The 24,982-nt window shown below is 44.9% G+C and overlaps 1 protein-coding gene across 1 annotated transcript; it reads right to left on the reverse strand.

Moving 5' to 3' along the window:
• Positions 1-907: 907 nt before the first annotated feature.
• On the reverse strand, positions 908-24,958 carry LOC133347172 (leucine-rich repeat-containing protein 74B-like). Its single transcript, XM_061559213.1, has 15 exons — positions 23,216-24,958; positions 20,988-21,101; positions 19,671-19,743; positions 18,242-18,444; positions 15,708-15,815; positions 15,156-15,249; positions 13,919-13,968; positions 9,898-9,979; positions 8,528-8,613; positions 6,897-7,091; positions 6,270-6,365; positions 4,392-4,538; positions 3,024-3,128; positions 2,849-2,934; positions 908-2,329 (listed from the first exon to the last, which is right to left on the reverse strand). Exons 3-15 carry the CDS (start codon positions 19,723-19,725, stop codon positions 2,173-2,175), a joined length of 1,464 nt encoding a protein of 487 aa, XP_061415197.1. The 5' UTR covers positions 19,726-19,743; positions 20,988-21,101; positions 23,216-24,958; the 3' UTR covers positions 908-2,172.
• Between the last annotated feature and the right edge of the window lie 24 nt (positions 24,959-24,982).

Consider the following 24,982-nt stretch of genomic DNA (forward strand, 5'->3'; position numbering starts at 1 on the left):
ATAGCAGCCCCAGAACCTGGCACTGTGAGCCATAGCCACACACTATTAGCTTCTATACACTATTAGCTTCTATACACTATTAGCTTCTATACACTATTAGCTTCTATACACTATTAGCTTCTATACACTATTAGTTTATTATATACACTATTAGCTTCTTATATGCACTATCAGTTCATTCTATACACTATTAGTTTATTATATGCACTATTAGCTTCTCCTTATGCACTATTCGCTTCTTCTATACACCACTAGCTTCTCTACACTACGAGCTTTATCTATACACCACGAGCTTAATCTTTACACTAATACAGTAGCTTCATCTAGACACTGCTAGCTTAATACTGGTAGGAACCTCCTGGTTCCACCAGCCCACAGGGGATTGTTGTGTCCGTCCGTCCGTCGTGCATCCAAAAATGGGAGGGGTGGGGCTGGGTGGAGAGGGGAGGGTGGGGAGGGGCTGGGTGGAGAGGGGAGGGTGGGGAGGGGCTGGGTGGGGAGTGTGGGGAGGGGCTGGGTGGGGAGGGTGGGGCTGGGTGGGGGGTGGGAGGGGTGGTGCTGGGTGGGGAGTGGCTGGTCACCCCATGATGCCCTTATAAAACTCAACGTTTAACCTACTCACGCCGGCTTGTGCCCGCCCTCACACTTGGGCATATTTTCGGAATACACCGCGCCGCCGTTGACCCTGGCCATTGACCGAACAACCCAACGTTCCTCCCAGCTCCCTCCGCAGGAATGTGTTCTATACACTATTACCCCTATCTATACACTCTTATCCATAGCCATACGCTTAATTGTATACACTATTAGACATAGCCATAGCTCTTGCTATATAAGAGAGCTATATTGTACGATACACATTATATGAATACATCTTCGTTTGATGGGAAATTGAGAACAGTCACCTGTAGAGCAACTTTATTTTAGGCATTAACCCTAGGCACACGAACATCACGGGGAACTGCACAGTGCACAGAGTTGTATATCCATGAGTTACAAACATTTGAGCTCACATTGGAGTTATTGAGATTTTATTGTACAGGGCGGAGGTGTAGGGCAGTGGTTACGAACCCGGCGACCCGAGTTCGATTTCCACTCGTGACTAATAACAGTGGCAAATAGGTCGACCCGATCCTGGGCCTCCCCGTACGTCGACTCAGCCTTAAATGAGAACCTAGGTGCTGTCCATAAATTACGTCGCGCATCTGGGGGGGGGGAGGGGGGTCAGACATTTGTGACGATGTGTGACGAGGGGGGGAGGGGGGGTTTGAGAAATGTGACGTCACATCAAAATGCGCAACTTTAAATACATATTTATTGAATAGAATTGTTATAACAACACTAATTGATTAATTTTCACGATTAACTATTTGATTATTTAAATTTACTAAGGTCACCTTTTATTTATTCCATGAAGGAGCATTTTGCTGCTCCATGGGAGAATGGAGAAGCGTACATTTTGTACATTTTTGAATGATTGTTATTAAACATTTTGATTCTAACGATTATACCACGGCTTTTCATTCCGTGAAATGAATATGTGATTGTTATAATTGTACTCTCCATTTTGCTTCGTTCTACTACAAAGTTTAAAAAATCGTCCTAAATCGCGTGACGTCATTTATGGACGGCCCCCTAGTACTGTTTCTAGATTTGAAGCTTTCGTGACTGCAAGGATTCATACTCTTAGTTCTTTCGGTAAAGTCACGTAGGTAAAAAATGAAATTAAAATTAATAAAAAAATAAAAATCACGACGTTTCGGGGGGAGGAGCCCTTCCTGGCTCCTCCCCCCTTAACCTCTATATAAGGTACAGATATTTTGCTGTGACGGTTCCACCTGAAGACGGAAGCTTGTGTTGCCTCCGAAACGTCGTGATTTTTATTGTTTTATTTTTATTAATTTAATTTCATTTTTTACCTACGTGACTTTACCGAAAGAACTAAGAGTATGAACCCCTAGTACTGTGTTCAAAAAGCAGCTCTGGGGAGAAAAAGGCGGCCGGGCGTGGCATTGGCCACCCCGCTCCCTCTCGTGTTCCGTGCTGGCCTTAATAGGTGCTCGCTAACAGCACTTGCTCCAACAGTCTAACGAAGGCTATTCAGGAGGATCTTTGTGAGAGAGATGAGGGAGAGCGAGAGAGATGAGAGAGTTGAGCAGGGGGCTGGCTGGGCTATGCGGATGAAACGTAACGAGCGCCTCTCTCCATGCTCATCGCGTAGCGAGTGAACTCGGCCACGATTCTCTTCTCCCGCAGCGAGCGCGCGTCCGAGCGCTGGGAAGCGCGCCTCGCCGTCCTGCGGAACGCGCGTTGCCCGTCCAGGAGCTCCCTGGCAGCGGAGGGGTCGGGTCAGAGAGGGAGGATGGGGTGGGTTGGCTTGGGGCAGCGTTCAACAGATGGTACGGTAACTCGCAGGTCCAGCTGAACTCAGGAAGAGTAGTGTTATACACCGCTCACCCAGTTCCGATCTACATCCAATGGCCATTTTGCCCCAGCTACTACCTCGTTTAAACTGAGAGGGCATACACATAACTCAGCGGGGGGCATGGTTGTTAGTGACTTGACTGCAGTATACGAATTTAGAAGGCTGGCTAAGCTTTCAGTCGGAAGGGGCTCAGATGGCCTCGCAGGTTATGCGAGCATAGAAGTACCGCACAACAATGTATTTCCCAGCGTTACCCTTTTCCATCCACCATGCATCCCCACAGTCTATAGCCTACAACAATCTCCTATTCACGGTGATTGCCCAACCCAAGCATCATCCAGGCTCAATCCTGCTGCTTAGATTCCGAAATATGATGATACGGGCACATTCCGGGTGATTGGGCAATAGGCATTGGTCTTGTACCTGTAGCTAATCCAGCCACTTCCGTCTCTGTCCAGCGCCGAGATGAGCTCCTCTAACGCCTGCTCCTCCAGGGGTGTGCTCAGTTGCTGAAAAAGCAGATGTCATCATTATCGGCACGCAGAGATGTCAGAGGCCTCCACAGGTGATGAGCAGGTGGTGTCAGGCGCGTGTTCACCTGCATGGCGCTCCTGAAGACATCCTGGGTCACTGACATTGTCCCGCTGTTGTCCATGTTACGGAAGAAGTCCCAGAGACGCAGCTTATTCTTGAGAAGGTGCCCCTGTTGTGGACACCAGAAAGCGAACACGATTGGCACGTGAGACACATATGATACCAACACTGACTGTTGGAAAGTAGAAAATGTTCATGTCAAAATAATTGTGCAAGTTGCACTCGTCACCAATGATTGAGCTGGAAACATGAAACTCCCTCCACTTGCAAAACCACATTCTGCTTCTTATCTTTTATTTAACCTCAATAAAACTATTGAGATGGATATCTCATGTCCAGCAGGTCAGTCCTGACGTGATGGTCAAGATAAATCAGTTCCATGGCAAACATAACTGAAAAAATCATGCATAGCGCAACCAATGTTCAAATAAAATAGAACAGAATGTGGACTGAAGCAGTGGGGCAGTGGATCGCGTGCTGCACTGTTAACACGACGACCGAGTTAAGTTCCCGGGCACGGCTGGCATTAGTAGCGAGTGATATCTGAACTGGACCTGTCCTCCTCCCTTCACCAAACAGCACTGACCAGCACGCAAAGCATGCTCAAAACAGCCCCATGTCTGACATGGGCACGCGGAGACCTTCATGGCCGTTGTGGACTTTCTGAAAGAAAGGAAGCTAGCCAAAGCCATTGCCATTCTGAAACCCGGAATACCGCAAGACTTCCCCTTCATTTCGCTCCTGAACATATTACCCACATACAAGAATAGAACGGTGGATCGGGGGATGCCAGGTCATTTTATGTATTTATTTAAATCGCAATGGGGGTGTCGAGATTTCACGGATGCTTCGCCCCAGTCAATGTAATCCCGAGACAAGTATAACCCGTAAAAACAAAGTTTTTCACTATAAATCCTTTATATGCGTGGCATCGGGGGGGCTAGAGTCCTCTCGTCCTCTGGCTTGAGATGGCTGCCACCTATGGGTCAGATGATTGCCTGGCAGCATTAAACAATTGGTAATTAAATATTTAAATTTTAATCCCTAAACAGTGTAAGATTTTTGAAAAAAAAATTCACGGAAATGCATTGTCACGCACAACGAGTCTGTGTGCAAAATGTCAGCTCGATTGGATCACGGGAAGTGGGTTAAAAAACGACCGAAAGATTTGCACGATCCTAAGCAAGCAAGCGAACTTAATATAAAGGATTTAAAAATACCCCGGCATGTCCTGTGGCCGATTTACGAAACGTCGTGATTTTCATTTTATTTTTATTAATTATAATTTCATTTTTTACCTACGTGACTTTACCGAAATAAGCTAAGAGTACGATTTACAGCAACACAAACGAGGTGCTCTGACGGTCGCTACCTGGATGGCTTGCATGGGGCTGACCCTGGGCTGGAACGTGCGGCGCAGGCCGCTGCCGATGCCCCCGTGCCGGACGGACAGGGGCCGTTGGCGCTCGCCTCGCACCGCGCTCAGCAGCTGCACAAACTGCTCGTTCACCACCACATTCTGCGGCCCGTTACGTTCATCAGACGGTGGGGGGGCGTCCATAAATGACGTCACGCGATTTGGGACGATTTTTTACCCTTCCCCCCCCTCTTCGTCACACGGCGTCATAAAAAGTCAGACCCCCCCCCCTCTCAAATATGACGTCACAAAGCTCTGCCCCCCCCCAACCCCAAAATAAAACATGCTTTAAATCTTCTTGGTTCTTTCGGTAAAGCCACGTAGAAGGGAAATAATAAAATAATAAAAGTTAAACATAAAAACAATATTTTATTATTTTATTATTATATTACTTTATTATATAATTTTTATGTTTTATTTTTATTATTTTATTATTTCCCTTCTACGTGACTTTACCGAAAGAACCAAGAAGATGAATCCCTGCAGTCACGAAAGCTTTAAATCGATGCTTTAAATCGCTATAAACTATTGTCATTGTAGTGCGTATTTAATGTGGCGCTGCACTCTGATGTTGCAGGACAAAAAATTATTAAAACGTTTATTTAATTAAGTGGAACGTGTTGTCTATATTTATTTAAAGTTGCGCATTTTGATGTGACGTCACATTTATACCCCCCCCTCGTCACACATCGTCACAAATGTCTGACCCCCCCCCCCACCCCCTAGGTGCGTAACGTCATTTATGGACGACCCCGTGGTTAGCGAACACCTTTAACTAATTGGCTGTGTCGGGTGGTGGTGGTGGTGGTGGGTTAACGACATATTTATATTTACGCAATCTAACCCAAAACAAACTTTGTGGTCGCGAATGCCTACGTGCTAAACTAACCTTCTCTACGGTTAAGGTGCAGCCCTGCAATTGCTTGCTCACACCATTGCTGGCGGAAGGGCCTCCGCTCGAGGGAGCTCCGTAGAGCCCCTCTGGGGAGGGTATCCTCATCTTATTCTTCCACGTTGGACAAGCACCTTGGGAGAGGTGTGAGTCTCCACACCTTACCCCGCCGCACACGACCTGTTGAATGACTGTAGTGTACCAAGGTATACTGTTCGATGGAAATAGGCGATGGGGGGGTTATAGAAACTCGCCCCTTGTTTTAACTGCCATGCCAGAAGATCTAACGGGTGATCTCTGGTATGCAAGTGTATTGTAGTAACAATTACACCACAGTAACATCCCTATCCATAAATATGTTGATATATGAGTAGGCAAGACAATTAACGAGACGCTATGCCCAATACAGTATACAGCCTCTTGTAGTTCAATTTGGCCAGGTTTTTTACTTAAATTTTACGTATTGGGGAGCCTTCATCCAATAGTCTCATTCTAGCACTACTAATAGTTGACAGATACAACTTGTATATGGATACCCTGGCTTGTGTATTATTGATGGCCAGTTGCACAAATCAGCAATCTCAAAGTCGACATTTGTAAATTGCATCAATGCTGTCATACGTACTGGGTGTCATTTTGAAATAATTCTCCAAATTATTTGGAAAATATGGGTTAAGTATTGAAGAAGTAAATGGTTTGACACATACAACACACAGATAACTTCCCATTACAGTATATGAACATTTTTCCCTCATCAGGAAAGGCCAGTGAATAATATCAATTTGAAATAAGTGTCCTTGATTGGTTGACTTAAGATGCCCAAGTATATAACACTGCTTCGTGATTTTATTCACATTTTACCACATCTTTAATGTATCTGAAATGTACGTGTAGAATCATCGATATACCCTTATGTAATTTTACGTCATTTCAGAACTGACTGAAATGTTGACGTCTTGCATCGTCGACCTCTTGTTCTTCTGGATGGCGGAGAGCAAGGCGAGGGCTCCCTCTGCCATGATAGGGTTCAGTGTGAGCTGCAAACAGACCAGTTTCCTCCAATTAGCTAAACCCGCACAAACGAATATCAAATGAAACATGTTAGATGAAAAAACAACTCAAATTGATTATAATCATGAATAGGCTTTGGCAGAACATGTCACTAGAAGGGATGTGAGATAAACATATTACTTCTTATTATCTATTACCCAAATTCATTGGGTCTTTCGGTAAAGCCACGTAAATAGAAAAAATAATAATAAAAATATCACAATGTTTGATCGCAACACAAGCAATCGTCATCAGGTGAAAAAAGCGCTAGTTTTGCACCTGATGACGATTGCTTGTGTTGTGATTTTATAGTTTTTTCTATCTACGTGGCTTTACCGAAAGACCCAATGAATATGAATTCCTGCAGTCACGAAAGCGTTAAGTCAAGATTTATCTATCACCCCTTTTATAGCGCTGTTTTTTCATGGCCGTTTGACTTGTTGCGCCTTTGGGCCCTGCGCTCGGCGACCGCGATAAAAAACAAAATCCACAATGTGGCCGCTTGGCTTGACGATCACCTTGAGGCTGCGTAGAGCCAGGTTCGTCTGCAGCCCGGCAGCCAGAGCCCTCGCGCCCCGCTCATCCACGCGGCAGGAGCTCAGGTCCAGGTGGTGCAGGGTCCTGTTCCGCTGGAGAGCCTCTCGCAGTGCCAGGGCACCCTCGGTGCCCACGCCGGTCCATGCCAAGCTCAGCCAGCGAACACTGCGGTTCACCTAACACAGTGAAGTGCCGATTACAGATATTTTCGTGGGTGGACAGACGGCACTAGTTATATATCACACTGCCGTATCACACTGCCGCGGCTGTGTTGAGTGTTAGCCTCTCATGTGCTTGGGTTTTCGCCAGTTACTCCGGTTTTATTCCCACAAGCCGAATAATCGTTGACGGAATTGGCCAAACTTTCTTCAAACAGTCTTGAGACTTTGGCGTTCTTGGGTAAATCATTGGCATTCTTTTCCTGTAACATGACACTGGGATGGTATTTGTAAACGTTCTTCAAGGGAGAGTTGGGGCCACGTTTTGGCTCGAGGCACACATTCTGTTTCACTGCCGTTTTCTCACAGGCAACCGGTTGTGAGCAAAGCTGGATTAAAGTAGGGGCCACAATGCAGTTCTGCAGGAACTGCTAATGGTTTTTGCTTTACGCACAAAAATGCTGCATGCTTTTTGTATACTTTTTTGTGCTCTTTAAAATAGGGGCTTCAGTGAATGGTGAGTGGTGTCTCGTATTTATTTTGAGGGCCTCTGAAGAATGTGTGCACTTTACAATAGCTGGAATGCAATACTTTAGCACTATAATTAATACTATTGGTTATTTTGTAATAAATCCATCACATACATACATGTATTACTACCAGTATTGTTCTGAAAATATAACTATTTAGAATTTTAACTGAGTTCTCTAGTTTTGCTCCTTCAATCCACATATTCATTGATGGAACGGGACCAAACAAAATCAATGCAGGGCTCTCCTGAAAACAGTCTCGAGACTTAGTGAGGCTTTCTTGGGTTCTAGTCTATTATTGCGCATGATGGAAATATGCTCAAGAGCTAAATACCAATGTCGAGGTCTGCTTTCCATGTAAGGACTTCAGGAGAGAGTGATTGTAGTTTTACTACTCCCTTGAAAGAGCGCAGACTGCAGTGGTTTACTACGAGATCCATAGATTGGGAACATGCCCACAATCACACGACTGTGGCTTGTTTTTAATTTCCATTTATAAAGGAAATGTGCGCAGCTGCCTGTCGATGTTCTGATGCGGTTGTGGGTTACACCAGTGTGTTCGAGGAGGAATGTCGAAGCCAGGAGGTGCGATGTTTGGGTCTAGAATGAGGTGTATCCTGAGTGTCCACGTTGTTCCACCATGTGCGTCAGCATTCTTGGGGTATATCATTGGCATTCATTTTTAAATAACGAGCACTGCTCGCGCATTTGCGTGGGCAGTGCACGTCCGGTGTGGAGGGTGCCTGGGGATAGGCGTGATGTCAGTGCAACGCACGAACCCGACTGTGGGATGCGGGTCACGCCATCACGCACCAGCCAGCCAGACAGCCTTGCAGCCAGCCAGCCAGCCAGCAAAACGTTGTGTTCATAATTTCGTTTGATTGCGAAGTCCCCGCGTTGGACTGAAGATGGCGCAAAACTCACGCTGATGGCTGCTGCGATGGCCACGGAGCCGTGGCACCTCCACAGACTCCACGTCAGGTCCAGCGTCTCCAGCGTCGTGGAGTTCGCTGAGCCGGGGTCGGGCGGAGAGGGAGGGGGGGGGCAACCCCGTGACGACATCACGGCGCACACCACATCCAGTATCATTTAAAGTCAATCTTAAATAATAAATAAATGCTGCTGTGTATTCTGTGTTGTTTACAAGCCCTTCTCTTTCATTCTAGATTTGAAGCTTTCGTGACTGCAAGGATTCATATTCTTAGTTTTTTCGGTAAAGTCACGTAGGTAAAAAATTAAATTAATAAAAGTAAAATAAAATAAAAAATCACGACGTTTCGGAGGCAACACAAGCTTCGGTCTTCAGCTGAAGACGGAAGCTTGTGTTGCCTCCGAAACGTCGTGATTTTTATTTTATTTTTATTTTACTTTTATTAATTTTAATTTCAATTTTTTACCTACGTGACTTTACCGAAAAAACTAAGAATACCTTTCTCTTTCAGTCTACCCCCCCTCCCAACTTAACGCGAACTCAAACAGGTCGCGACCCAGGGATATTGGGAGGGTGCCACGGTGACGAGATGTCATCTACCTCGCCTGGTATACAGGAGGTCGTAGGGTTCGACCCCGAGCCTGACGCCTGCTGCTGTACATTTGGAGTTTGCATGTTGCTCCCGTGGTCACATGGACCTTTCTCCGAATCCTCCGGTTTGTCCCACATGCATTTAGATTGTTTTGCTGATATACATTTCCACGTGGAAAGCCACTTCGTTGAGCTATGATTTGTGACCAGATCGATTCTGAAAAAGGGCTATAAAGCTCAGTGGGCCTTACCTGGTAAAATATAAATAGTTAAGCTTGCGTTTCGTATTAAAATATTTGATTGACAAAGACTACAAAGCCAAACGTTTGCCGAACGTTCCATTTTCACTGGGGACTTGTTTAACTGCTAATTGAAACGTCTAGTTTATATATATTTTTAAAAAATCAATCGGTCGGTGTTTGCTACAACATGTTGACAAGTGTTCATATTTTAATTTGGAGCTTTCGTGACTGCAGGAATTACTCTTTGGTTATTTCGGTAAAGTCACGTATAAAGATAAAATAATAAATTAAATAATAGCATACTACGACGTTTCGATTGCAACACCTGATGACGATTGCTTGTGTTGCAATAGAAACGTCGTAGTATGCTATTATTTAATTTATTATTTTATCTTTTTACGTGACTTTACCGAAAGAACCAAAGAGAGGTGTTCATATTCCCAGCCGTCTTCGTCTGTGTTCATGAAATAACGTGTGTTCATAAAAATGCCGAAAAATGGTTTGATAATAAACATTGACCTTGGCATTACCTATCATATGGGCCACATGCATGGCACCTGCGTCTCCAATTCTGTTGTGGCTCATATCCAGTTCTTTCAGGCTTCTATTTACCTGTCAACACAGCAACATCGTCATTACGTTTATAATTGGTCTCTTTTGGATGAGGTCGTGTACAAATGTGCGACGTAAACCCTCCTCCACCCGACGGCCAATGAAATAAAAGTATCACGTGAATCAAAACGTGGCCAAATACATTGCTGCCTCAGGCACACTACGGGTGTCGTGAGCTGGAGATACATTTCACAATATTTAAATTGGTACTTTGACGTTTCGTTAGAGATATAATCTATCATAATCAGGTTGTATAACAGCTCAGATTCTGTTAACAGGACCCGGGCTCTAAATTTTCCTAAACTACACTCCTGGTGACTCACCACATTTCGCCTTTGTGCGTTGACTACAATCTCTTCCGTTCAAATTTAAATCAAATTATTACACGCTGCACATGCCTGATGACTGGTGATCCCTAACGTCATAATGTAACTCGAATCATCGTTATATGTCACGCGGAACATAAAAAAACAAAGGACGCCGTATAGCCTTTCACAGGCTGTTTGGGCAAGTGCGGTTAAGCGAGCATCTATGAAGGCCAGAACGCCACAGGAGGGGGGGTAGGTAGCCAACATCATGACCGTCCGCCTTTGTCTCCCCAGTGTTGACGTTTAAACACCACGCCAGGTACTCATTTAAGGCTGAGTCGAGCTAGGGGTGACTGAAATATTCGTGACTGATGTTGCTTCTCAGCTGGAATCGAACTGGGGGTGTCCCAGGTTCGTTGTGCAGCGAGATAACCACTTTACTACCGCTCCGTACATACAAACAGCATCTCGCTCTAATTTGAATCGTTGCTTTATGCGTCACACGAAGCGTGTTAAGCTAAACACCAGGTGCCTTCAACGCGTAGACACGTCATGCTTATTTGAACGGAGAAGATCGGTCATCGTCAAGAGATGGAGGACGGGAAAGGATGTTGGGAAACTCTGCACGAAACATTAATTAAACATAAGAAATCACAGGTGATCATGATTAGATGTTTGAAGAGGTTATCGTATATAAAAATGACCAAAACGTTTTCCAACGTTGACCAACATGCTTCTTACAAGAGACAATGAGATGGCAGAGAAATCACCGGTACAATACATTGATGATTTTGGGCGTATTGTGAATTTAACTGCACATTTTTTCGGTGACATGTACTTTAACTTTTCATTGTATCAGGTACGGCAGACTGAGCTATATAACATTTTTTTTCAGAAGCGGCCTGGCCACAAATGATAGCTCAACAAAGTGGCTTATCACGTGAAATTTTTATATCAGCCAAATACTTTAAATGCGTGTTTCTCAATGTGGAGGGAAAAACTGGAGGACCCGGAGTAAAATCCACGCGACCACAGGGAGAACATGCAAACTCAAAATATACAGCAGGCGTCAGGGTCGGGATCGGGATCGAACCCATGACCTCCTGCATACCAGGCGGGGGATTTAACATCTCTGCACCGTGGCATCCCTGTAAACTCTAGGCTGTGGTTTCTGTTACCTAGTGAGGCCGTTGTGTTCCCTTCACGCTCGGCAGGGCTTAATCTTCTCTCGAAAAATATTTTCCAAACATTTTACGGAGCTCAGCCTCGGACAACTGCGACTGAAATTAAATCCTGCCGCGAAGCAATGGACAGCACAGTTACTGCACTGTGGCTCTTACTAAGCGGTGGGCAGGAGTGAGAACCAGCAGCGCATCATCTGTACATCAGCATCAGCAGCGTGAGAATACTTACTTTCGTGCCCAAGTGCCTTCCTGTCTTGTATGTATGTTGAACTTCTTTCGCACCGTACGTAGCCAACCGTGCTAATCGGACGTGCCATGGGGCTATCGACTGTAAGAATGTGACATCAGCAACGCCGTATGCACGCGTGCATGTACTTATGTTTTAAAGCAGTCTTATGGTTTTTAATTATTTATACACGCGGTGCTATGCACAAAGGGCTTTTGTACAAAGGGCTTGCCCACATATCAGCACTTTGAGATTACTCATTTGAAAGGCATACTTTATAAAACCGACTTTATCATTAGTATTATTATTACGAGGCTAGAGTCACAAAGCATAATGAGTAGACAACAATGGTCTTACTGTGCTGATGTTTCCTAACAAGAATAAAACCGATACACGGTACAATTGTCTCGCTGCATTTTAAAATGTATACAGCCACAGTTTTGACTCGTCCCCCCTCCCCCTTGTTGGTAGTCTAAAACAAGGCAGCGAGCATTATACACGCAGCATGATCGTGTGACCTTGTATCGCACCGCCTTAGAGTTCGCTCACTATCGTGGAGAGACAACGCCTTGGAGAGAGAGGCGTGAGGAACCACAGACAGGCAGGGAGGCAGCCACGCGATGGACCGACGCCAACAGTTGCCCAAGCTCTGCTGTCCTCTCTATATCGAGGTATTATCGAGCAACTAGTGAGTTTAAATTTTGATTTAAAGCTTTCGTGACTGCAGGGATTCATATTCTTAGTTCTTTAGGTAAAGTCACGTAGAAGGGAAATAATAAAATAATAAAAATACAAAACAATACAAATTCTCACGACGTTTCGACTGCAACCCAAGCAATCATCATCAGGTGTGAAATCCACACTGACCAACTGCCAAATCGCTGTCTGTGGTGCTGATGTTTGGAAAAACCGCCACTTTTTAAAAATTTTCTTGCTGTGGATTTCACACCTGATGATGATTGCTTGTGTTGCAGTCGAAACGTCGTGAGCATTTTTATTGTTTTATATTTTTATTATTTTATTATTTCCCTTCTACGTGACTTTACCGAAAGAACCAAGAATACAACTAATGAGTGATTACATGTGGGGTGACACAAGAGCACGCAAATAAAATCCACGCATGCGAGGGGGAAACACTCTATCCCATCCAGATGGAACAGATGGAATCCACAATTTTGTTGTACAATACTGCATTCTCCTGGCGAGCCAGGGTATAGGCTCCTCTTCGACGCCCTTGGGAAGGGAGTTTCACAACATTTGTGCGATCCACGAGCCCTCACCCCCGCAGTGCTGGATGATAGGCATGCATAGTCACCGACGGCCCAACTATGGGGTTGTGATTGTAATGACAATGCAAGGTATGATGGAACGACCGATCCTCTGGTCACTCAAATGCCTTGTCCAGTCTACAAATCATCTTTTGCGTATAATATTCCTCTTGTTTGTTTCCAGCGTGCACACACTTTGTTGTCTGGCGAGTTTCCCATCATTTTCAGAGACAGTGTAAATTGCTACAAAGGGGGGATTGTGTTATAACAGAGTCTGTGCTGACGATGACCAAAATAGAATATTGATTTCATCCATCACCAGTGCAGAACCAATTTGCACAACACAGTTTCCACAAGCAGAATCATAATATGTATTTATACTGGAAGCTATGAAGCTATTTTTAACAGATGTCCAGTGAGAATGTTACAACAACAAACAATACAAAAACACGATATGAGTGCAAAGTATAGGAAATGTAGGCAAATCACAAAAACATACCAATAAAACTATTTTTATTTTACCAGGTAAAGCCCACTGGTAAAGTAAATACAGGCAGGAAATAAGTAAAAGACACAGCTTGCCGATGTGAGTTTTCAGGGTGTTGTTCCGTACAATTGTCCGACACTTTCCTCCACGTGCTGGGAGCTTCCTATTCAAGAGCTGCATTTCAGTTTCAGTTCCTGAAGAAGCTGTGAGTCAGCTCAGCAAATTTATATTACATTCCTGAACAAGCTCCCGGCACCGTAGAGCGAAAACGTCGGGCATCATGCCGAGCAACACGCGATGCAACCCGAAAACTCATCAGAGAGCAGCAGAGCACAAATGCGAAGAGCTACGCAGTAAATGCTTTGTTTCAATTGAGCTACCCATTAAAGTGGCCGTGCCGTGTTAGATGAAAGCAAACTATGAAACAGTTATAGGAGGAATTTACATCAAGACGCTCCATACTTACCGACATGGCGTTGTGCAAATGTCTGGCAGCTTCATCTGTTAAATTGTTTCCTACCAAAGGACATGCAATGTGGTTCTCCTTATACACTTTTTCGAACAGACATGAGCTCACATGTTAACACCATCGTTATCGTCATTGCAATGTTCATCACATATCTCGTTTATAGAAACAGTGCCACTAGGCATGAGTCACAATAGGTGACAACTTAAATTGTTAGTACACAAATTACCACGAGTCCAGATCTAGAGGTTACGTTTGATTAATTTTGTATCACCATGAGAAAGTCATTCTTGCAACAAGGCTTCTTCGTGGCAACCAGTTGTATAAAACACATGGATGCAATTTTATTTTAGTTTGACATCCAAAGCACTGCACAGGGGACAGCGGTGTCACTTAACGTGCGCTCTGGATCAATGTTGCCTTTAAAAGTATTTGTTTGAATGCACAATTTTATTTTACAACATTGATGCAGTCTTTATTTGCCATTAAATCCAGAAGTATACCTGAACCTTTCCTCCGCAAATTGAAACGCTGCCACCTGCGCAGCGGAGATTACTCTTTCTCTCCGATGTGTCTGTAGCTTGCACCGCATGCTGCGCGGGACATGACCCCCGACGTTTGGCTTCACATGCTGGGAGCTTCTTCAGGCACTCAATTCAGTTCTTGAAGAAAATCCCAGAACGTGGAATGAAACGTCAGACATCGTGCCGAACGACAGACAATTCTTCACAGTCCGAAAACACCGCCGGAGAGCCGTATAGCGGCACAACCGCGAAAACCTACGCAGTACTGGAGCTACATACTATTAACATTCCTTCCATTTATTAATGCTAACCCTATCCCCTCCCTTTGATGCTGCTAATCCTGCTTAATGCACGGGCATAATATGACTTGAAAACCCCCCGCCCACCTCCTACACATTTCACAAGTAGTGACTAATCCCATATCTGCATTTCCCATAAATATGCGAATTCCTCTTGATATGCAAATTCTTTTGTCAAGGCGCTCTTCCCCCTCCAACTCAGCCTAAATATACGCTCCAAGCCTGGTGGTGTTTCATTCAGACGCTGTCTTCCCGACAGACCTGTTCTTCACCTGAGGACGTGACTTTACCGAAAGAACCAAGAAGATGAATCCCTGCAGTCACGAAAGCTTTAAATCGAAAAATAGTACTGGAGTAGTTGCAGCAATTCTCAGTCATCGTTCCACACACACACACACATAGAGGCCCTCGCACCGGACAGGTTGAGACTGGTGACGGTGGAGTTCTCCCTCAGCGCAGAGCACAAGGCCATCGTTCCTCCGTCTCCCATGCGGTTGCTCGACACGTTCTGTGAAGGGTCAGACCGGCAAACAGACACAGCTCACACCTCTACGTGGCGGCGATGTGGCCAGATGGCAGTGCGGAAATACGATCTTGATTCGATCTGCGTGTAGCTTTGAGTGTCACCCTGTCGAAAGTGTGGTGGTAGGTTTTCTCCAAGATACTCGTTTTCCCCCTGCCCCCCCCCCCCCAGGAAACGCAAAAAACTGATGAATGTACATGGCCCAACATCCTATTGTAGGACCATACATAAAACTAGTATTGAGACTCACCGAGGCTTTACTGGGTAAATACACGGCATTATGTTTAGAATTTTATCTCTGTGTATTGGCAATCCAAGGGCCGATTTCTGGGTTGTATTGCATTTTGTTTGGCATGATGTCCGACGTTTTGGAACTGAAATGCTCCCAGTGTGTGTAGACACGACGTATTTGCCACGCCTCATATAATCATGGGTCTCCTTACCAGCTCTTCGATGTAGCAGTTCTCTTTCAGCATTCGCGAGAGGTGGTGGCAACCCTCCTCCTGCAGCCAGTTGTCCGTCAGGTCCAACTTGGTGACCATGGTGTTGACCTGAAATATTAAATTAAGTCAAGTAAATTGTTCACGTTGATGGCCGCCAAGTTGTGTGCGTAATGGATTGACTTACAATAATAATAACAACAATAATCATAATAATTCTCAACTTGTGATGCGCTGCAGTAGTTTTGCTCGCTCTACTAGAGAGAGAACGACTCAGATGCGCGAGGAAGCACAGATCAGCTGGAAGGCAGCCGCACAATAAGCCGACGTCAACAATTGCCCAAGCTTGGTGATCCTCTCTATATTAAGATGTTATCGACCAATTAATGGAAGGAAACCGGAACACCCGAAGAAAACCCACACGTGTGGAGGGGGGGGGGGCAACACTCTATCCCATACAGACGGAACAGGTGGAATATAAGGATATTTTTTACCCTTTGTGGCAATAAAACAGGTGCTAAGATGTTAAAACACCAAACAGAAACCTTTTGCAAGGAATCCCGTCTGCATTAACCACACGTACTTGTGGTGAACATGCAAAAAAACATACTCTGATAATATATGCATTGTCTTTGAAACTGATTGGTCCACACCAGAGACAGCTTTCTTTAGTCTCAACGTGTTAGACCAGAGAACGCCAAAAGGCGAACAGCACGATCAGGGAAATTATAGCTCTTGGTGAGCAGCTACAATATGGGACCTTTCTTGCCATCATCAAAATATAATAATATGTTTCACCCTTTCTAGCAATAAAACAGGTGTTAAGATGTTAAAACACCAAAATAAACCTTTTATGATTGAAGGCCAAAAAGTGCTTTCAAATACCTTTGGCAGGCAATCACACACACCTCTTGGCAGAAGGGACTGAACAACACTAAATGTTCCTCTCCAGTAAGAGATTAGTTTGGCAAAGATGTTCGTAGTGACAGACAAATTTAGTTTGTTGGAATTTTGAAATGGTAGGACGTGCCTCGGGCCGTCGAGAATGCATAGGTAGGTTCTCCGCACTTGACTTAAATGTTACCATGTCGAATAATAGCGTGGTTGCCTCGCCAGAAAAAAAGTTGAACGCCGTTGAACGCAAAACCAGTGTATTTGTGTACGCTCGGCTAACCTTTCAGAGTGCGCAGTGTGTTTCGATTTAAAGCTTTCGTGACTGCAGGGATTCATCTTCTTGGTTCTTTCGGTAAAGTCACGTAGAAGGGAAGTAATAAAATAAATAAAATAAAAAACATAATAAATAATTCTCACGACGTTTCGGCCACAACGCAAGCAGCCGTCCTCAGACACTGTCTCCCCGACAGACCTGGTCTTCACCTGAGGACGGCTGCTTGCGTTGTGGCCGAAACGTCGTGAGAATTATTTTATTATGTTTTTTTTATTTTTATTATTTTATGACTTCCCTTCTACGTGACTTTACCGAAAGAACCAATAAAATGAGTGCGCAGTATGTTTCGTCGTGTTTGATTTGAAAACACGTTTGAGTAGCGTGGTGGTTTGGCTGCTGCAGCTCCTTACTATTAAAATTCCTTCCCTTTATTACTGCTAACCCTACCTCCTCCGTTTATTGCTGCTAATCCTACATAATGCACGGGCATAATATGACTTTGAGACCCCCCCCCCACCTCCTACGCATTCCACAAGTAGTGACTAATCCCATATCAGCATTTTGCATAATTATGCTAAATTCCTATGTTGATATGCAAATTCCTTTGTCAAGGCGCCCTTCCTCCCCTAACCCAGCTTAAATATACGCTGCCAAGCTTGGTGGTGTTCATTCAGACGCTGTCTTTCCGACAGACCTGTTCCTCACCTGAGGATGGCTGCTTGCGTTGTAGCCGAAACGTCGTGAGAATTGTATTTTATGTTTTATTTTTATTATTTTATTATTTCCCTTCTACGTGACTTTACCGAAAGAACCAAGAAGATATCGTGGCACGGTCAATTCACTCCGACAAAACTGTTCACTCGTCCACCCCAACATCTTAACTCGTGATCTTACTCACGCATGCAATATGTTTAACGCATGCTTTTTGCATGCAGTTGTTATGCATCCAAGGCGCGTAAACATTATTGATCGGATACAAAGTATTGACAGCTGCGAACGCATGAACACAGATGCAGCTGTACCATTAAGTAACCAGATCTCGTTTGAATCCTGGAGATGAGAATGATTAAAGCAAGAGTCATAAACAAATACCGTATATATTATCTATGAAAGCTGTACTCAGTCCTCAAGTCTTGTTTTCAGGAGGGTCTTGCATTGCAAGGCTTGAGCAATTACACCAATTTGTGTTTGGCTTGTGGCAGGAAACCAGAGTACCCAAAAATTGGAGCCAGACCAAAGGCCAGACGGGAGACACCAGGTCAAAGAGTCTCTGCTTGGGGTTGCTGCCTGTACACCGGCATGCCGTGCATCGCAATCAACTACATCTGGACCAAACTGCCACTGGGCACCACGTGGCACGCGACGTTACCGTGAGACAGCGAGCGAGGGGCGCGGCACCGCGGGGTCCCAGGGCTCGGTGCGCGAGGCGCAGCTGGGGTCGGGAGCCCCCTGAGCCCAGGACCCCCGTGGCCGGGCAGACCCCCGCGGTGCGGCACCCTTCCCGGTAGCGGGGGCCCCAGCCCAGGTCTTGTGACCGCGGGCCCCCAGGACGGAGGAGGGCTTCGTCGCCATCTGACGCGGAGAGACAATTGGAAGGAACGTATGTGGGCATCCCGTGTTGGTGAATTGGCAAAACGACCACCAACATCATCATCATCGTCATCATGATCAAAACCACCACACGGTGGTAGTGAATTGTAAGACCAATAATCACCATGCAATTGATTAGGCACGTGACGATTCCCTCCCACCCCGCCTCCCCCCATAGAAACAATGAGTCAATGAATTGTAATAATTCGTGGTTGATACAAAAATACTTTTTGTCGAGTTATTACAATTTTTTTGTTTATATTATCTCGCGTTTGTTTCTGTCCCATTGGTACAGTTCTGTCTGCCGTCTGCGTTCGCCTGATTGTCACACGAGCACGCCTCTTCTTCAGTCCTCCAACTAAAGGCAGGTTCTTGGCTCGAGCCTTCTCCGTAGAGTGAGATATTGTGCTTTAGTTTCCATTTTCCAACTCTTCTGTCAATTTTTAAGTCATCTAACAACCTCTTTCTTCCACACTGACCAGACGTGTTGGTGGAGGTGGAAGCTTACACACACTTTTCCCCACCACACACCTTCCTATCGACGAACTGCAGTGTATTCATGTTTATACTGCTGGCTGAACAGAGGCGGGGGTGAGGGTTGGAGGAGCATTTAAGAAACCTGCAATATTGTTTCAACTGTTATGCTAGGAGATCGAATCGAACGAGTGAGTTCTGGATTACAAGGCGAGTGCGCTAACAGTTACACCGTAGCATCTACCCGCTACATGGTGTGCCACACAAATCCACCTCGGGGAAAGTGGATTATCTTGCCTGCAACAGCTGATGTCAAAGGGCCAAAGCCCACGTTGCAATGTAACCGCATTGTCAATGCACACGGGGTGCTGCGTAATGGATTTAAGTGCTTAAAGTACGAGCGTCCATCACGGTCATCAGGGATCCATCAATCACACGCACTGCAGGGTGAGGCGTGACTGGGTTAGTACTGAAATCATCGTCGCCAATTGCAGCTGGAACGCTTCAGGAATTATATTTGGCACGCCACATCTATCTCGGCCTGTTCTGTCCCAAACGTATTCATGTAGGATGATAGGAATACGGTATAGGATACAATAATATAGGATTGTTATGGATAGGAGTATCTTGTACTCTCTAGTGGTAGTGTCTTACACTGATTGTCCCTACTCAAAACCGGCCGCTATGACAGTGTTCCGGAAAACATCGAGTGGGAAATGATTCCTTGGCTGTACCGTCCTCCAAGTCCGTGTCCCATTCGGTTCCCTCTGGTCCGCACGGGGGTTCCATCTCGCCTTGTAGCGTGACCTTGTTTTATGGGGGGTCGTGGGTATACACAAACCGACTCAGTGTTAAACAAACTTGAAACAAATGTTAACCGCCCAACACAGTGAGTGACAATTAACATGATGGTCATCCGTGGCCAATCCACTGCTGGATGAAGGCTTCAAGGAGCTGCCTCCACCTGCAACAATCTTGCGATGCAATAATCCGCCTAGCACCTGCACACCAACTGATTTGATTTACTCCATCTCCGCGGTGGATGGCCTATCGAATGCGTTTCATTCCCTGGGTGCCATTCCATTATTATTCTTGAACATCGTGTCCTGTGCAATCTCATTTTTCTTTCATCTAAAACTATAAACTAAACAATTGTTTTACTAATTTATTTTACCAGGCAAGGGCCACTGAGATATATAGCTCCTTTTCAGAAGCGATCTGGCAACAATTAATAGCTTAACGAAGTGACTCATCGTGTAGAAATTTATAGCAGTCAAATACTCTAAACGCATGTTTCTAAATTGGACTGGAAAACACCGGAGGACCCAGAGAAAAATCCACGCGACTACGGGAAGATCTAAAAGCTCCAAATGTAGTCGTCAGAGTCAGGAATCGATCCCACGACCTCCTGCATAGTAGGCGCGGGAGTTACCATATCGCCACCGTGGCACCATAGAAGTGCCTCCTCCTCCTAAAGGAGGGTTTTATCACGTGTCATCTCGTAAATGTGGGACGCGGTTGGGATTAAACTGCGGATCATTATCATGCCACTCAATACACCCACTTTTCTATAATTTCACTCAAACGGAGTTATAATACTTGAAATGCTCATCAGATGCAACACAACGCCTATCCTATCATGGTATAATTTAGGACTGTGAATGCTTTTCTTTTAACTATATACATGGCTTAACCAAAATGGGTTGATGATGAGTACTGCATTAAAATGTGCTGACCTCTGATTACAATATGTATATACTAACACATCAGTGACTGTCCGTCCTATGGATAGACTCACCCCCGTCACAGAAATGTGGAATGTCGACCACTGGCTCAAGATGTCTATAAATAGATAAGCACCAATACCTCAATGCACATTTGAGCAGACCACTTTGACTACGTATTCACAAGTATCTGACAGCAAATGCGTTGGTTACTATCAAATGTTCGTACAGAAGTGAATTCTAGTACGGACATTTCAAGCGCCAAATTTGTGCGTCCATGCAAACAAAACAAAAACAGACCTCCAAAAATAATTTCAGAATCCTTACCTCGCGAAGGTCGTTGATCTTCTTCTACCTCGCCATGGCTTAGAACGGAACAGACGCAGGTGACCGCAGTGCGCGTGGCTCACGTCCACAGTGCCCGTGGTCTCTCTCTCTCATCTGTGCCGGGAGTTACGAGTGGAAGGGCCTCGTAAAAGGCCATTCCATCTGCTCCCGAGCAAACAGATAGTGGTGGTGGTGGTGGGAGGGGGCACGTTTATCTCCAGCACGCATGCAGAGGCAGCGATTGTCCATTGTGCCCTCCCGAGCAGGACTTTCATTACATGAGGCTGTTTGCACTTCTCAGAGTCCCATGGGGCCCACAGGTGTCTCAGAATAATTTGACGGGATACCTGAGTGAGTTGTTTTCCATCAGGGTCAACACCGAGACCCGGAGCACGCGCGTGTGGGTGCGTGCGTTCGTATTTACGTGGGGAGCGGTGGGGCAGTGGCCAGCTCACTGCGCTAGGAACCCGGCGATCCGAGTTCGATTCCCGCTCACAGGCAACATTGGTGGCGATTATCTGACCTGATCCTGGGCCTCTCCTAGGTCAGCTCAGCCTTAAGTGAGTACCTGGTGCGGTGTGTAGACATCAGGAAGACAAAGGCGGTCGGGCGTGATGCTGACCACCCACCTCTGCACATGTGCTCGCCAACAGCACTTGCTCAAATGGTCTCTTTAGGCTACACGGGGGATCGTTGTCTTTGTTTTTAAATCCTTTATATTAAGTTTGCTTGCTTGCTTGCTTGCGTGCTTGCTTGCTTGCTTACGACCATGCAAATCTTTCGGTCGTTTTTTAACCCACTTCCCGTGATCCAATCGAGCTGACATTTTCCACACAGACTCATTGTGCTAGACAATTAATGTTCGTGAAAAAAAATTCCCAAAATGTTACACTTTTTAGGCAATTTTCTTTTATTTTACATATATTCAAATAGAACTCATTCATGGCTTTGGCTGAACGTCACAGTGTAAGAGCCCAGAGCGTAACTCCTCCACAGGCCGTGGCGGAGTAGCGCAGTTGGTAGCGCCCTCGCTTCCCATGCCAAAGGTCGCGGGATCGATCCCCGCGTCCTCCACAGGCGAATATATTTTTAAAACCTTTATATTAAGTTCGCTTGCTTGCTTAGGACCGTGCAAATCTTTCGCTCGTTTTTTAACCCACTTCCCGTGATCCAATCGAGCTGACATTTTCCACACAGACTCGTGTGTGACAAATAATTTTCATGAAAAAAAATTCCTAAATTTTACACTGTTTAGGGAAAACAAATTAAATATTTAATTACCAATTGCTTAATAGGTGGCAGACAATCATCTGACCCATAGGTGGCAGCCATCTCAAGCCAGAGGACGAGAAGACTCTAGCCGCCACGCATATAAAGGATTTATAGTGAAAAACTTAGTTTTTACGGGTTTACTTGTTAAATCCTTTATATTAAGTTCGCTTGCTTGCTTAGGGCCATGCAAATCTTTCGGTCGTTTTTTAACCCACTTCCCGTGATCCAATCGAGCTGACATTTTCCACAGACTCGTTGTGTGTGACAATGAATGTTCGTGAAATTTTTTTTCCAAAATTTTACACTTTTTAAGACAACAATATTATATTTAATTACCAATTGCCACGCATATAAATGATTTATAGTGAAAAACTTTGTTTTTACGGGTTATACTTATTTCGTGTTTACGTGGTTGGACAGGGGTGCATCAGAAAGGGCTTCACCTTGTTTTGTGAGGGACAGAATGAGCACAAAGCCATGGCTGGTTTACCACATTTTGCCCCTGCCTCTCCCTGGACGTGCTCGTGAATATGATGGCCGAGGGGCAGCATCTATCTGCACGAGCAGACCAGCAGGCGAGTCAATACAGCGGCACGAGGGAAGATAACACAGTGACCCCCACGATAATTCACGTCCTTCCATTGCCCTGAACCGCAATGTTGTACTGGCATAGCCAACGACCCCGAACGCGAATGGCAGAACTTGGTACAATAGATGTTTTTATTCAAATAAACAGAACATCTAAAGGACGTTTCCTTTTTGTAGCAGATGCACCTATTCATGAGCTGTGTGTTTACAGTTACCACATCTAGAAGACTCTATGCGAATGTAGATGTGCGTAGCGGTTTTAATAAGAAATACAGCGTTCACACAATGGACCCAATAACATTGAGTAGCACAAACAAAAAAGCACAGCAAATTTGTTCCAGCAGCGCCGTGTCCATTCAATCACTCACCTTGGAAACATGCAAGACACTAACACAGGGACACACATCACGGGTGAGCTACTGTGTTCCACGTTAAACATCAAGAAAGCTCCACAGGTGTACAGATTAACTTACAGCCACCGAAAGGTTTCCGATTTAATCCCCTGAAACACAAGATGCCTGCCATCACTTATGCAGCCTTAAAACCAATCCACACTAACTCCATCACAGCTCCCCGAGTATTAAAAACGTACATTCAAACCCCATATTGATCACATCTCGATGACAATCTTAACAATTTTTTTTATATAGAAACACTGTTTTCCCATTCGATTACGCCTGCAAATTGTTGAAGCTATCATTCTACCACTGTTTGACTACGGTGATGCTGCTGAATCACTAAACAGACTAAAACCGCTTCATCATTCTGCCCCGAGATTTGCTCTGGATGTGACATACAGGACCCACCAGTGACATCTACTTAACATCCAATCTCTCATCACTTGATGCAATACATTGGGCCCTGTTCATCCATAAAACCCTTATTGGCAAATCTGCGCTATAATTAGCTAATTCATTAACCCCATTGTCAAATCCAAGAAACCTAAGGAGTCCCTCTGATTGCCTTTTAATTATCCTAAGAACAAGAATTGGAACAGGTGACAAAGACTTTGCCATTGCGGCACCAACGTTTCGCAACAACCTTGTTTACTCACTTATCACAAACATTCTGAAGCAATGTATTGAGAGTAAAATGTTAACGTGCAATTTTTATTAAGGGACTGTGTTTTGTCTTGGTGTGTGGTCTGGGACTGTTTTTGCTGTTGTTTTACTGCCTTTTTAAAGCTTTGGAATTGATTATGCAATTTGAATACATATACTTTATTTATTTAAGGGGCGCCACGGTGGTGAGATGTCATCTTCCTCGCCAGATATGTAGGTCGAAGATTCGATCCCGACCCCAACGCCTGCATATTTGGAGTTTGCATGTTCTCCCCGTGGTCGCGTGGATTTTCTCTACAGGTCTTCTGGATTTTCCATCCTCGTTTAGAAACATGCGTTTAGACCATTTAGATGTTGCTGCTATAGATCTCCAAATGATAAGCCACTTTGTTGAGCTATCATTTGTGGCCAGGTCGCTTTTGAATAATAAGTTGATGCATCAGTGGGGCTTTGCCTGGTAGGATGGGGATGGTTTAGTTTAATTTGCATGTGCTTGAGTGATTTGTTTACTTTTTTGTACTTTGCACTCCTGTCGTGTTTTTGTACTCTTTGTTGTTGTAACGTTCTTACCCGCCCTGACTGGACATCTGTAAAAAAGAGCTTCATAGTTCATCAGATTCCTCCAGGATAAATATTCTAATTTTGATTCGATTCTGCACTTAAAAATTGGACATTCAGCGTACTCTATGCATAATTTTGGTTGAGGTGAGGGCTGAGGAAAAGTCCCATCGCAGGTCAGAGGTGTGGGACCTGAGAGAATGCTTGTTGGTGGAATGCAAAGTGAAACACGCTCTCTAGCGATAAGTGCCAATTCTGGAGGAGGCCAGCGAGTGGCAATGCAAAGATCGCAGGGGGAGAAGTAATCGAGTGTGGTTCAGTGGTGTAGATTTCAAGTGTGCAAGCAGTGCAACTGCACTTGGGCCCAATGGGCCCAGGCACTGGGCTATAAAGAGGAGGGGAAATTTAATATGGGCACCCATTTAATCCCGTGAACCAGGGCCCATGCCAACTACTCTAAATTACTGCTGGAATCTAAAACATTCAAAGCCAACAGAGAGCTTTGAGCATTTGGAT

The sequence above is a fragment of the Lethenteron reissneri genome, chromosome 25 (assembly GCF_015708825.2).
Source record: "Lethenteron reissneri isolate LAM-NWPU_2019-01 chromosome 25, ASM1570882v1, whole genome shotgun sequence".
NCBI classification, from domain to species: Eukaryota; Metazoa; Chordata; class Hyperoartia; order Petromyzontiformes; family Petromyzontidae; genus Lethenteron; species Lethenteron reissneri.